The sequence below is a fragment of the Kogia breviceps genome, chromosome X (genome assembly GCF_026419965.1).
Source record: "Kogia breviceps isolate mKogBre1 chromosome X, mKogBre1 haplotype 1, whole genome shotgun sequence".
In the NCBI taxonomy this organism is placed as follows: Eukaryota; Metazoa; Chordata; class Mammalia; order Artiodactyla; family Physeteridae; genus Kogia; species Kogia breviceps.
This window is the reverse complement of record NC_081330.1, coordinates 102,074,448-102,089,253: the sequence shown is the minus strand read 5'-3', so window position 1 is coordinate 102,089,253 and position 14,806 is coordinate 102,074,448. Positions and strand designations below refer to the sequence as shown.

The window sequence follows — 14,806 nt, the reverse complement described above, 5'->3', positions numbered from 1 at the left end:
TCTTTATGAAGCAGTTAGGGGCCACTGTCTACTTAGGCCTGGATTGTCAATATATCCTGCATATCCAAGGATGACATGGGGTGACATTGAGTGGGACCACAGTGAGAAATACGGGATTTGCAATTAGACAAGGTGGGCTAGAATCTCCTGGACCACTGAGGTTAATGTATATTGATGGTGGCTATCTAAATCTTGTAAGGGCTGAATGCTTAAGATCCTTTTATAGGGAATTTAGTAAATATGCAAAGGTCAATTTTACTGAATTATTAGACATTGAAACTATAAGCCTCTTTAGCCACAAGTATAGCTCCACCTTCTAGATTATAAAACAAGTTCCCCTCGGGTAGATTGTAGCACATGGAGTGAAATTTTCAATTCATCTCTCAAACTTTGCTTTGGTGTCTGCTATAAAAAAGACCTAGTTCCTTTGACAAAAAAAAAAAAATCACAGATTTTTCTCCCACTTTTAACAAACTGTTATCAAGGATAGACAAGGTATTTTACTCAAGCTTTAAAAATATAATCCACAGCATCGTAAGATTACCTTAAAAATGTGATGATGACTGTAGGTGCTGAAAATGCTTTCAGTGACTAATAATTAGATAACACCCAACGTGGAAAGAAGAGCAAAAAAGTACTTTTTACCACAGAAAATGTAATGAGATGTTGCCATCATTTAGGCCTGTATACAGGTACTTTACAAACATAATATTATAGCTTTACAAAAATCCGAGTTAGTACTTAAATCTGAATACCCTAATTTTACATACTTAAAGTCCTTAATTAAAAACAAAAAAAACCCCAGCAACAACTCGATTGCAACTTGACAAATAGGACAAAATTCCTTGCCAAAAAATAGTTATTAAAAGCTAATAAATAGGGCTTCCCTGGTGGCGCAGTGGTTGAGAATCCGCCTGCCGATGTAGGAGACACGGGTTCGTGCCCTGGTCCGGGAAGATCCCACATGCCGCGGAGCAACTAAGCCCGTGAGCCATGGCCGCTAGGCCTGCGTGTCTGGAGCCTGTGCTCCGCAACGGGAGAGGCCACAACAGTGAGAGGCCCGCATACCGCAGAAAAAAAAAAAAAAAAAAAAGCTAATAAATAGTTACAGAATATATTTTATACTGCTTTTTAAAATAACTTTTTGTTAAAAATAATAAAAGGCATAAAATAGGAGCTGTTATTTATGTTGTAATGGTGAACACTGGGTTCGGGTTGCTATTTTAATGGCATTTATTCTGTACAGTGTATCTATGTGGTCTGACATTCATTTCTCTTCCTCATTCCTGTTATTTAGAATTTCTTAAAGACAATGCCATTTCTTTAACTATTCAGTGAACATCCGGAAGCAAACGTACAGTGCAGGAAGATAATCTTTATTACATTTTAACTAGAAACAGAGCAGATAGCAAGTTCACGAGGTATTTTTGATTATTATTCTTTTAAAATCAGGCTTCAATAACAATAATCAAAAGCGAGCCTTAACTGCACAGATGTATTTTGGTCACTATTATAATCTTCAAGGCACAAAAGCCAGCAGCGTAAACTAACATAAAGGTAATGACTGATAAATTCTGACGTGCCCAAAATGTAGATCACTGCATTAAACTCTATCCTTGTATTTTCTTCATCTTCTTCTTACACACTGAACAATTACTGTTACTCAGCAAAATATCAAACATGCACATAGTATTCCTAGAAGAATACTATCTTAATATTGTCAACACTAAGCTTTTCTTTCCCCCCAGAATTCAATGAATCATGGTTCCACTCCCTATATGTATTAGTGTTAGTGGTAATATGCAAAATTGATTTTGTTTTCAAGGTTAAATAGCAAATTGACTTTGCATTTGGTGGCCAGCTGTGTACCCTAATTTTTCATCTTTTATTTTCTTAATAAATTTAACTATATTTCATAAGCCCTGAGATATTCAATAACCTGCTAATGATTGTATACGTTTAATTTACACTTCACTCAATTTGAACCTCACATAATAAGTATTTAAAATTATTTACAGATGATTGTAACTAAAGCAATGACAAAATTTACTACTTGTATATTATACTGCTAATAAGGCCTTTAACTAAGAGTTGCATATTTTATGCATTTTTTTGCTTGTTAGGAGCAGTTCTTAAAATTTCATCTATAATTCTGTCAGCAATAAGTGCTTTTCATTTGCTTACTTCTACCTGGATAACCAGATTCACTTTTTTCCTCTCTTGTAAAACAGCTTTTTTTTTCCTTCCCAAACATAAATGTTAGTTGTCCAACTGAATAGGTACCAAAAGAAACTTAGAGTTTGAACAGCATATTGATAACTATAATTAGCAGAGAAATAGCTCATAACAGACATTCAGTAAATGTTTGTAACACATGGAATGAATGAAGTGTAAGGCAGCTGTTAGAGTCATATACTTTTCATCATACACTGTAACTAATTTTGTTTACCTAGGGAATTCAGGTTACCTGATTTAATTCGCCCTCAAATGTAAATAAGAATTTGAAATTTAAAAAGCCGATTTAAGGGAATTCCCTGGTGGTCCAGTGGTTAGGACTCTGCACTTTCACTGCCGAGGGCATGAGTTTAATCCCTGGTCAGGGAACTAAGAACCCACAAGTTGCGTGGCACGGCCAAGAAAAAAAAAAAAAAAAAAAGAATAGAATTACTTTCCACTAAATCATATGTACAACTAAGAAGGAGAAATAAAAAACTAAGAAGTGTTAACTAATTATTATCATTTTCTCCACATTTATCCTTGCAGTACTTTTGTTCACATATTTATCCCTGTTAACTTTTCTAGCTGAAAGAGAATTTAATTATCTGAATGGTTTTTCCCATCTCCTTAGGTACATATTATTAGTGAAAAGCCGGTATAAATATAAGATTGTATTTTCATGTCATGCCATATTTCTGTATTTGTTTTTTGCTAATGTTGAGGTTTTCCTATTTAAATGATGCTATATGGAATATGAGATAATCTGCCAACTTCCTATGAGATTGCTTGCTTGCACTATTCAGTTTTTGTTGATAGTTTTGAAGCATATTGCACACTTGTCATCTAGCACACGAATAAGTAACTGTTACTCTTTTTAGAAAGGATACAGTGACAAATTCTTGTTAATGGTTTTGGTCGAACATTTTTAGCCTGTTACAGGACAATAGCAATGGCAAAGACATTGACAATACAGTTCATGGTTCGGTTTTCCCATCTTACAGTACAGGTTCCTGAAAACACACAAGAAAAGGACTTTGAAATACCAGCAAAACATCAGAATTACCAGGAAATATATATATTTTTTCATAGGTTTTAATATCATATTTCCTGCAATCTGTTAAATCTTCATATTTCCTATTTGTCTGATGGCATACTTGTCACTAGGTACAAAGCAATTCTGTTGATAAAGTCTTGTGGGAATTTAATTAGAGATAATTAAGGATTTGATAACAAGTACACTATTTGACTTTGCTAGAAGTTGGATTTTGTTTGAATCAGCTTAAAGTCTCTTACCATCAGATGTGGTGTCCCAAAAACATGAGCTGGCTGTGTGAAAGCCATATGCACTCCTCTGGACCACCGCACAGGTCACTAAAAATAAAGTTGCACAGTGAGAACACTTACAAACAAAGGAAAACATATCTAAGTGTCTGAGTTCGGACCTCTAAAAGCTATAAAAATAACAGAAAACAAAGCATTCAGCGAATGGATTGAAAAAAATAAGTCTCTCATCTTGATTATTTACCAGCACGCTTCTGACCCCACTGGGTCCAGTCTGTTTGCTGCCCAGTGCCATAACCAATGGTGACTGTACTGCAGGAAAAATCTGGGCGAAATTATGTGCCTTGTCCCATGGGCAATATTCAGACACAGAAACAAAGAAACTATTCCACTTTACAAGTGTTGTGTGGCACTTCACAGTCCTACACGTAAGGAGGCATGGCACTAATGAAAGGATGACAGTAGGCCTAAGGGAATTTCACTGAAGATAATCGATGCAAATGTAAAAGATGATGCTACCAAGACAAGTAGATGGTTGGCGGGAGCTCAAACTGCTTTTGAGTTGTGAAAGATCTCCATCTTTTAGGTATTATCACAGATTATTTTTGTGATGAGTAAGTCAGAAGTCCTTCACCCCCTATTAGTATCCAGCTTGAGTGTCTATCATTCATTTACATTCTGTAAATTCAGAGAAAAACCACAGGAACAAAGGTGAGTAAACTAGTGAGGAAGGACACCGATACTTACCAATATACTTATAAGCTTTTCCCAACTTAACCAGATGTGCTAAGGATTGTTCCACTATGCTTGCAGTCCATTGGTTGATGTTGCTATGATTATAATCTTCACCTCCCAAGACCCCATCTATACACTAAAAGGGCAGAGGACAATTAAACAAAGTATATACATATCGCAGCAAAAAATTTATTCAAAACATAAAATACACTTATAACCTAATAAAACATCTTACAAGATATGCATCTGTTAAATATTTATTATGCATCATCTCTGTTGTAGAATTTTCAAAGCATTTCCGCATGCATTATCTCACTCTATGAGATATTACAGGCCATATAAAGATAAATGTGGCATGGCCTCTACTGTAAAGAACTTAACAGTCTAGCAGAGAAGCTAATAAAAGAGTTCTATAATACAAGGAAGACTAATCAAGTGTGGTAAGTCATGTCATAAAAGGATTATGGGGGGGTGGAGATTTTAAAAGGGTGATAACAATTGGTTAAAGAATGGCTTTGAAGCAGCTGGGATTTGAACTAGGTTTCAGATGCTAGAAATAAAGGATGAGACCAATTTAAAAATATATTTCTCATGTACAATAATTATATCCTATTTCATATTATGTAACTGCTTAGCTATCAAACAATACGCACACCTGCCACTAAAAGTAAATCATCAACAAACGCTAGTTTTTAGGCACTTTAGAAAGAGAAAGTTAATTTTCCACGGTGTTTACCGGCATCCACTTCTGATACTTGATTAAGAGCACCGGTTTAGTATCACAGTCTTAGGTTTTAAGGTCACCTCAGCCACCGGTGTGTGACCTTTTACAAGTGACTTAATCTCTTGAAACCCCTATTTTCCTAATCTTTAAAGTAGGGATAACAGCCTCATCAAGTTGTTGTGAGGATGGGGTGAGATAAGGAAAGCCGTGTGCTCAAACACAGTGACTGCCACCGAGTAAACACATAAGTAATGACAGATATTATTACATCATTATCATTATTGCTGCTGTTATTTTTTTCCAGTTTTATTGAGATATAATTGACATACAACATTGTGTCAGTTTAAGGTGTACAATGTGATGATTTGACACATGTTATATTATGAAATGATTGCCACAATAAGGTTAGTTAACACATTCACTTCCTCACATACTTACCTTTTGTTTGTGTGTGTGTGTGTGTGTGTGTGTGTATATGTATTGAGAACATTTAAGATCTACTTTCAGCAACCGTCAGGTATACAATACAGTACTGTTAACTATAATTACCACGGTGTATATTAGATCCTCAGAACTTATTCATCTTATAACTAGAAGTTTGTACCCTTTGACCGACATTTTCCCCACCCCATGGCAACCACCATTTTACTGTTTCTATGAGCTTGGATTTTTTTAGATTCCACATATTAGTGTGATCATACAGCATTTGTCTTTCTCTGACTTATTTTGCTGCTATTATTTTTTATTCAAGTGATGGAGCCTGGAGAATAAAGCACTCATTCAATTCATTTATAGAATCCAGCTTAGTAAGACAGACACACACGTGCATGCGTGCAGCTTTCATCTACTACAACTGGACTATAGTAGAGGCACTAATTAATATGGAATCTTAAGCTGGATAGTATAAGCTCTTCACTAATCATAAAACGCAAAAAGAGAAATTAAATTTAGAGGGGTTGAAGAAAGTAACAACGTGGCTCAAATTATTCTCCTAGAATGTAATATGAAGAGTTAGGAGGGTCAGTGGCCCAAGGGTCACGGGGACAAAGATTTAATCCTGACTTTACCATTCCCAAGCTGACGGCCTTTGGAAACCTCTTCCTCTCCCTAGACTGCTGTACCTTAATGGGAAACTACTAGCCCTTGTTTACTTTCAGGTTATCTAATAGGACCGCTTCAAGTTCTGCTCCAAACAACAGAAATATCAGGGGCCTGTGGATGCCACTGTAAATAGCCCTGCTAATTACCATTAATTAACATTTAGCCTTCTTCATTACCACTTAACCAGGAGGCCCACTAGATAATGAGGTCCTTAACCTGCTCTGTATTCCCAGGGCCAAACTCGGAACTCAGGCACGTAGCAGGCACTCAATACATGTTTGTTGTTGAAGTAATCCTGGCTTTGATATACTCTCTGGGCATCCTGAGTCAAATATACTTTAGATTAAGCTCCAAGTTAATTCCATTTGTAACTCACTTTTTATATGAAAATTTGTGGGCAAGTTCTATTACTGACAATAAATAAAACATATGCATATCACCAATAAGTGAGTGGCTCTAACACTTCAGCAGGAAAAATATATTAGCATAGGGGCTCAGAGGAAGGACTGTAAGAAAATAAGGAGATCAGCAAAAGATAAGAAAAACAGAAATGCCTGCTGAAACTGTATAATCATCTGGGAAGTGCTGAGATGTTTTCAAAGAGCTCTCTCCCTCCCTCCCTCTCTCCCTCTCCCTCTCCCTCCCTCCCTCCCTCCCTCCCTCCCTCCCCCCCCCCCTCCCCACCCCCTCACCTTTCAAATGCCTCAATGGCAAAGACAGCTGGCTCACGGGAAGAGAGGGGGAGAGGGAAGAGGAATCACAGGTACCTGAAAGCCAGCTGTGGCAAACCTGAGATGTCTTTCGAGTCTCATATTTTATATGAAAATTTCAAATGAAGCTTGCTTTTGACTCCATAATGTACCAATTTGTTTTCATTTGAAAATGGTGTTAAATTATTTATATTACTTAACTCCCTGTTGTAAGTAAAATTGATGCTCTAAAATGCACCCAGTGGGGACTTCCCTGGTGGCCCAGCGGTTGAGAATCCATCTTGCAATGCAGGCGACACCGGTTCAATCCCTGGTCGGGGAACTAAGATCCCACATGCCGTGGGGCAACTAAGCCCGCACGCTGCAATGAAAGATCCCACGTGCCGCAACTAAGACCCAACGCAGCCTAAATAAATAAATAATTTTTTAAAAATTAAAAAAAAATGCACCCAGTGGCTTCTAGGACCTCCTAGCCACCACTCAATATGTGTATCTCATTTTAAGAAGCATGGTTCTTTTAACTGAACAAACCATCAAAGTAACCCATGCACGTGGGTTTAAAAATCCAACAGAACAGAAGAGCTTACAATGAAAAATAAGAATCCCCTCCCCACCCTTTCCCATCCCCAGACCCCGTCCACAGAAGAAACACTTTTAGGGTACAACTGTTTTTTTTATCTCTTAAGGGTCACTCACATATCTAAATAATGTTTATATCGCTATTTTCTTTTCTTTTCTTTTTTTTTTTTTTTTTTTTTTTTACAGTACGCGGGCCTCTCCCTGCTGTGGCCTCTCCCGTTGCAGAGCACAGGCTCCTGACGCGCAGGCTCAGTGGCCACGGCTCACAGGCCCAGCCGCTCCGCGGTACGTGGGATCCTCCCGGTCCGGGGCACGAACCCGCGTCCCCTGCATCGGCAGGTGGACCCCCAACCACTGCGCCACCAGGTAAGCCCCACTATTTCTTGATTTATGAATTATAGACAACATCCCTAGAGTTCCTGCTATGACAGATGAAAATTTAGTTCCCTAGGACCACCTGCCACCTCCTGCCCCCTCTCCCCACGTCCCTCAATATAATGAATTTGCTATTTTTACTTCAATATATTTACACTATAGGAGCATGTTTCTTTTCTACTCCGGATGTTTCCTTCCACGCAGAGGACTTTTTCCTTATCATCCCTGGCCTCTCGTCCCACCTGTTATTATTCCTCCCCATGGAGGTGGAGTGAGTTACTGGTTGGTACCCTTCTCATCTGGGAGAGCCAATCTCCCAAATGCCTTGGACTTGGGTATTTGGTTTCTCCTTCCCTCTTCACCCAGACCAATGACAGGCACCAGGCTGGTTGAGTGTTTCTCTCTGCTGACTCTAACTTTCCCTTGGATGCCTCTTCCAAGGTCTGAACTGAACAGGTAGGGAGTTAGCAAAATAAGCTACAATCTCCAACTCAGTTTTTATCAATAATAAAGGTGATATTTGGTTCTCTTTCTACTAACTCTTTGGTCTTTTCATATGGTTCATAATGTGGGTAAAGAAGAAGGTACTATTTAAAAGATTCCTCCAATATCCCAGCATCCTTTGCTTCATGTTCCATCCACCAAGGACAGTCTCTTTTGACTTTCCACTTTGAGGCTGTTATCACTCCTGCCCTCCCGTGACCTCCATCCCTTCTTCCACCCCTAGTTGCCCTCATTTGTGCTTTTGCATTGTCAAGGTATCGAAAACATTTGCATTTTGTTTTAATAATGATATATTCCTGGCTACAAAGTTCTAATACATGATTTTGAACTATTAAAATATGGCTGGATTTTCAGGTGCCTATCCAGCTCTCTCAGACCTCAGGTTGATCCTAGTTTTACGAGGCCAGCCCTGGGTGAGTTCTGGGTGAGCTCATGCCCTAAGCATTCAGGCAAGTAAGGCATCGTCCCAGGACTGAGACAGTGCTCAGTGCCCAGAGGGCAAGCCAATCCAGGCAAGCCTAAAGGTAGTTGGGGCCTGCTGCTAGGGCACAGGCTGCAACAGCCATGCCCACAATACAAGCCTGCCTTCCAGGCCAGCTTATTTTTTTCTAGGATTTGGCACAGTTAAAAATGACTCAGGACTATTAAAAGTGTTCATAAATACCTTACCCACAGTTAGTCTGTATGTGATACCACTAGAATAATTAAAGTTCCCCTGCCAACATTAAGTCCCAAAGAGAACTTCTTGTCTATTTGCCTAACACAAGGACCAGATATCATATTTCAAATATTTTTCTGAAGAATTTGATTTACCGTCATATCAGTGTCTAAAAGATATTAAAAGATATTAAGTGATTACTTTTCCAATCTTTGTGTGTGTGTGTGCACGGCCATGCCATGCGGCATGCAGGATCTTAGTTCCCCAACCAGGGATCGAACCTATGCCCCCTGCATTGGGAGTGCAGAGTCTTAACCACTGGAAGTCCCTACTTTTCCAGTTATATTGGGCTAAAAAAAAGCATACAATAACCAAAGCAGATATTTCTAGGGTCTTTTATTTACTTGATATATATATATATATGTATGTATATACTATAATTATATGTTTATTATACTATACATATAATTTACCTGTATACTTTTAGGGCATTAACATTTAAAATAATATCTGGCCCCACTGGAATAAAAGTTCTTTTATTCAAAAGACAGAATCAGTTTTAGAAAACAGCAAACCAGTTTTCTAGATCAATATTTAAATATCCCTTTCAGGGTAAGCCCCAAGATGCCTGATAGCATCCAACATAACAAACATAGAAGCACCCCTATAAAGAATTAGTGAATAAATATGAAAAATCTTGCTTTAATACTAATGTTTCTAACTTTGTGCTGAAAGTCAAAACACAGCTTTTTAAAATTTCAACCAATGCATCAATCTTCAAGATGAACCAGATATGTAACTCACCTCTTTAACGATATTGTGGGCTTCATCAGCATTGAAGCCGACCTGAAGGTGGAAGACAAAAGATAGAGTTGTTTTCAACACAGACTTCCTTTTCCGGGTAGCTATGATGCTACACAGAATAACCTAGGCTGGCCTAGACAGGTTTTAGTGACAGGAGACCACAGTGAAAAGGGGCATTGAGTCTACTGAGGCTACGAATCCTACCTTGATCATCTTTAAAATCGCAAAATGCTTTCCCCACCTACCTCCATGGAGATTTTGATTGATTAGTTCTGAGGCAGAGCCTGGGCAACTATGTTTTTTTAAAAAGTGCTTTACTCATGTAACACTACTATATATAAAACAGATAATCAACAAGGACCTACTGTATAGCACAGGGAATTCTACTCAATACTCTGTAATAACCCATATGGGACAAGAATCTACAAAAGAATAGATATGTGTATATGTATAACTGAATCACTTTGCTGTACGGCTGAAACTAACACAACACTGTAAATCAACTAGACTCCAACATAAAATTTAAAAAATTTTAAATAGATATGGACAGCACAAGAAAAAAAAAGTGCTTTACTGGTGATTCTGATGAACACCAGAGATTGAGGATCATTGGATTGGAAAGCTCAGGAAATAGGAGGTGGGTATAAGGATGTGTTATCAGTACACAGGAAATAGTTGCAGCTAAGTGGGAATGAGGGGGAGTGAGAAAAGAATGCTGAATAGATAAGTTTCAAGTTTGTTTTTAATTTATGCTTGGCGAAAATGTGGCTTTTCTGAGTTAAAGGTTATGAAAATACTTGATCATTCCAAATTAATGTCACTTTATAACATATAAATAATATGTTAGACCTATAATGTATATAGACCTATCACATAACAGGTCTGGCAACTTAGTCTTTTCCTGTGGAGTGGCTTGATACAAGCTTGAGTTAAAAGCAACCATTAATGACAAGGAAATGTCCTAGAGTCAAGAACTAGGCTACGTGATAAGATTGCAATCTAAACCAAAGCACTTCAGGTAGTACATGATTTGTTTCCATAGAGACGTTTTTTTAGGTGCTGTATGACATCAGCATGTTTGTTAATCCCACTATACAACAAAACAGTTCAAAAACCAAGTAAATTCTGAAACTAAATATCACCTTGAGTACAGATTTAAAATATTTTCAACTCATTTAATTACACCACATAATTCCCCAACAACAAAGGAATGAAAATACCCTAAATAATCAGAAATATCATGAAAACAGGTGTCACAACTGCCCCTATTAAAATGGTCATTTTACCTTCAAATAAGGTCCTTATCTATTTTCAAAAGTGGTCTACAAATGAAATGGGATGTCCATTCCACTTCAATTTGGAAGGTCACCCAATAATCAGGTTGTACTGGGTGGCCATGGTAACACATGTAATTTTATTTCTTTTTAAATATAGGTATTTAGGGGGTACTGCAGTACAGAACCTCTTAGGAGTCAGCAGACTAGTGCTTCTTGAGGGTGAAATTGCTGTGCTTCAATTTCTAAAATAAGAATACTTTACCACTAACCTTGAAGTGTGTATGCCACCTGCAGCATAGAAGTAATGAATTTAAAGGTGGTTTTAGCTTCTGCAGAAGCCCACATCCTAAAGATGAACGGTCCAGAAGCCCCTTTCAGGGGCCTAATGATACACCATTTTATGCTGCACCTCCACCACGTGCCTGCCTACTTTTACTTCACCGCACCATTCACCTGTGGCTACCAGTGGACAGAAGATATCTTTGTTTATACTGCCATGTCACAGGTTATCCTGGGATCCAACAGGCCTCATCCTCATCGTGGTTAAAGTGAAGCCAGAGTTGTAGTTGTGTAGTCAGAGGTCTGGGTTCAAATGGAGCATCTGTCATTCCTGGCAGTTCTAACTTTGGGCAAGTCACTTAGCCACCATGAAAGTCAGAGTGCCCCATCAGTAACAGGGAGATGACGGATGACATCACGGGATTCGGGTGAGGCTTCGGGAAGCCTGAGTCAGTAAGCAAGGGCTCCTAATCCATAAGGCGCCTCCTTCCAAACCACCCAGACGGGAGTGCCCGGGAGCGGGAGCGGCTCTGCCACCAGGGCCTCGCTTGGCGGGGATGCCGCACCTGCTTTGGGGACACCAAGGGGCGGAGGAAGCAGCCGGGAAGACCGGTTCCCGAGGCCCGCCCTGCAGACCGGCGGCTCCCTCCACCCCATCCCTACCCCACGCACCCCAAGGCAGGCCTTCCACCCTTAGGTCCCGACACCACTGCCAGCCCCCTGTGCTCCCAGCAGCCCCTGCCACCCCGACTCTCAGCCCACCCTCAGGGCCTCGGGGTGGGGAGCCGAGGATGGGCGGGGCGGATCCCGGGCCCCGAGGAGAGGACCCGGGCTCGGAGGACGCCGCACCCCAACTCCCGGGGCTGCCGGGTGCCGGGAGACCACCCGGCCAAGACTAAGCGCCGAGGCGGACGGGGGTCGCTCGCGGGAGGTGAAGGGGCGGTACCTCGTCGCAGGGGCGATGGTACTCCTCCATGGCGGCGCCAGCTCTCCTAGGGGGCTGAGGGATGGGAAGGTCTAGCTACACGGCCGCGTACTGGCCCCGGGGAGGCCCCGCCCCCCGGTTATGGCCCGGGGCGTTCCCCACGCAGGCCCCGCCTTTGCGTCACAGCGTTACCACCTTCCTGCCCTCCCCCCACTCCCATCCCACCCTCCCGCAGGATTCCTGCGACTGGAAGTGTCTCTCTGTTACCCCCAACCTTTCTGGAAACCAGGGTTGGGTGTTAAAAAGCTGGGATTTGTGCCGGTGTGGGTCAGATGGGGTGGCCTAGTGTCAGTCCGTCTAAACTCTGCAGTATTTAAGAGTGCCCACTGCCATGGTTATTTGCACATATTCGTGTATCATCATCCAGCAAATAAGTGTAGTGAATGCAATGGTGAACAAGCTGCTTTGATTTGTCTTCTTACTAGCTATGTCACTTGGAAAAATTAAGCTCCCACAGCCTCAGTTTTCTCGTATGAAAACAAAATTACACCTAGTTCATGGCTGGTTGTGAGAATCAATGAGATGCTGTATGTACTACAACTCCTGAAGCAGATGCTCTTACACCCCTCCTTCTCCATGACTATGTAAAAAAAACAAAAAAACAAAAAAACTTTAACTTGTAGGAGAGAAAGTACATTGCTGCTGTAACAAATTATCATAAATTTAGTGGCTTAAAGCAGCACAAATTTATTGTTTTACAGTACTAGAGGTCAGAAATCTAAAATGAGTCTGCAGGACTCGTTCCCTTTGGAGGCTCGAGAAGAGAATCCATTTCCTTGCCTTTTCCAGCTTCTAGAAGCTGCCTACCTTTCAATGGCACAAGTGTCAAACAATTTGGGGACCATGCTTTAAAACCACCATAGCTTTATTAGTTAGTATCCTGGTTGCAAGTAACAGAAGATTCAAGTACGATGAGCTGAAATACTAAGGACATCTGTTTTCTGGCATATCCAGAAATACAGAGGTAGAGATGTTCCACGTTGGTTTAGTTGCTCAACAACTTTTTGGAGTCTCTGTGCTTTCCATCTTTCCATTTCTACTATCCTCAGCATATCAGCAATATTTAGTCATGGCCACACGTGGCTGCAGCAGTTCTGGTATCACAAAGAATGAAGGTATCACATCCAATGAAGAAAATGGACATTGACTTGGGTTGATCAATTTATTTTAGGAAGGCAAATCTTTACTTGAAGTCCCGTGGAGTCTTCTCCTGAGGTCCCTCCCATTTGCCAACATTCAGTCATGTGATTCCTCCCTTGGCAAGACCTATGGGAAAACACATGTTTGGTATTTTCACCTTCTATGGTGAAGAGTGCTACTGGAAAGGAAAAAGGGATGTGAAATAATTGTTGGTAGGAAAGTCCTTACCAACTATTTTCATGCTGTGGTCCATATATATAAGATAGTAATATTTGCATGATACACTGGAGTGAACTAGAGGGGCTTTGGGGTATTTTTATGGTGTTTGATTAAAAAATATTTTCTTTAAGTTATATAATTTTAAGGAAAAAATAAAATTAAAAAGGTGTAAAAATTTTAATTTGTAAAAACTTCCAAATGAAATCTTTCAAATCTTTTAATGAGACCCTCAATCTTGCTTTCATAATAATATTTTATATCTGGATTTATGCTTAAAATAGCTATATGCAATTTCTGTTTGAGAGATTTTAATAATTATTTTTCCTCCAAATCTTAATAGATTGTTGAGAAGTGTTCTTCATAGAAGTAACTGATAAAACATTTAGACCCATTTTATAAACCATTCAAATTATATTTAAAGGCTTCTGTAATGGTGGTCTAAGTAATTAGAACTAACCCTTTCACTGCCAATTAGGAAGGTTGTGCAAAATATAATAAGCATTTGCTCAAAGGAATTGGAGTTTTAATAATATGGGGAAGAATTATGCATCTAAGACCTGGAGAAGCATGCAACCTAGAAGCGCACGAGCAGAGCATTTGGGACAAATATTTTCCCCCTGTGGGGATAGAAGATGCAAAGCCTTTTGCTTATGAGCCAAGAGGTAAAATAATCAGATTCCATGCCCTGCCAAGGAGGAGATCTTTGGTAACAATCATATTTGGGGTTGAGAATCCAAGGATTACACCCTAGGAAAAGGTGTCAAACAATAAAACTTGATCTTGCAGGCACTGAAGCTCAGTTTTAAATCACTTCAATTCCTGAAATTGAATTAAGGTGATCTGGCATTGCTAATGCCTCTAGCCAACTTCCAGAAGCAAATGTAAATTCTTTCTGGAGGAAGAAAACATCATCCTAGGCCTCAAATTAGATACATAATTGTTCACGTATATCATCAGATGCACAATAAAATATAACTAGGCACATACAGAGACAAAACAACATTATCCTAAATCAACAGACAATGGGAACAACTCAACAAGGGATCTAGATGGTGGAATTATCAGAATAGGCTTTAAAATGTATGTGCTTAGTGTATTTGAGATAATATTAAGAATTTCCTCAAAGAACTGGAAAGTATGAAAAATATCCAAATGGAATTTCTAGAAGTGCAAAACACAATAACCAAGATTGAAAATTTAAAGGATGGGTTCTATAGT

At 39.6% G+C, this 14,806-nt stretch overlaps 1 protein-coding gene across 1 annotated transcript; it reads right to left on the bottom strand.

Moving 5' to 3' along the window:
- Positions 1 to 1,355: 1,355 nt before the first annotated feature.
- DYNLT3 (dynein light chain Tctex-type 3) lies at positions 1,356 to 12,361 on the bottom strand. The gene is made up of 5 exons (XM_059050030.2): positions 12,191 to 12,361; positions 9,689 to 9,730; positions 4,246 to 4,369; positions 3,511 to 3,588; positions 1,356 to 3,227 (listed from the first exon to the last, which is right to left on the bottom strand). The coding sequence occupies exons 1-5, from the start codon at positions 12,218 to 12,220 to the stop codon at positions 3,151 to 3,153; spliced, it is 351 nt and encodes a 116-aa protein (XP_058906013.1). The 5' UTR covers positions 12,221 to 12,361; the 3' UTR covers positions 1,356 to 3,150.
- Between the last annotated feature and the right edge of the window lie 2,445 nt (positions 12,362 to 14,806).

Bases quoted from the DNA above. Each gene is read 5' to 3' on its own strand.
- DYNLT3 (XM_059050030.2), bottom strand. From the start codon at position 12,220: ATGGAGGAGTACCATCGCCCCTGCGACGAG. The intron at 9,731-12,190 runs GTACCGCCCCTT...TTCCACCTTCAG, and splicing joins ACCATCGCCCCTGCGACGAG to GTCGGCTTCAATGCTGATGA. The intron at 3,589-4,245 runs GTAAGTATCGGT...CTTTATTTTTAG, and splicing joins AAAAGCTTATAAGTATATTG to TGACCTGTGCGGTGGTCCAG.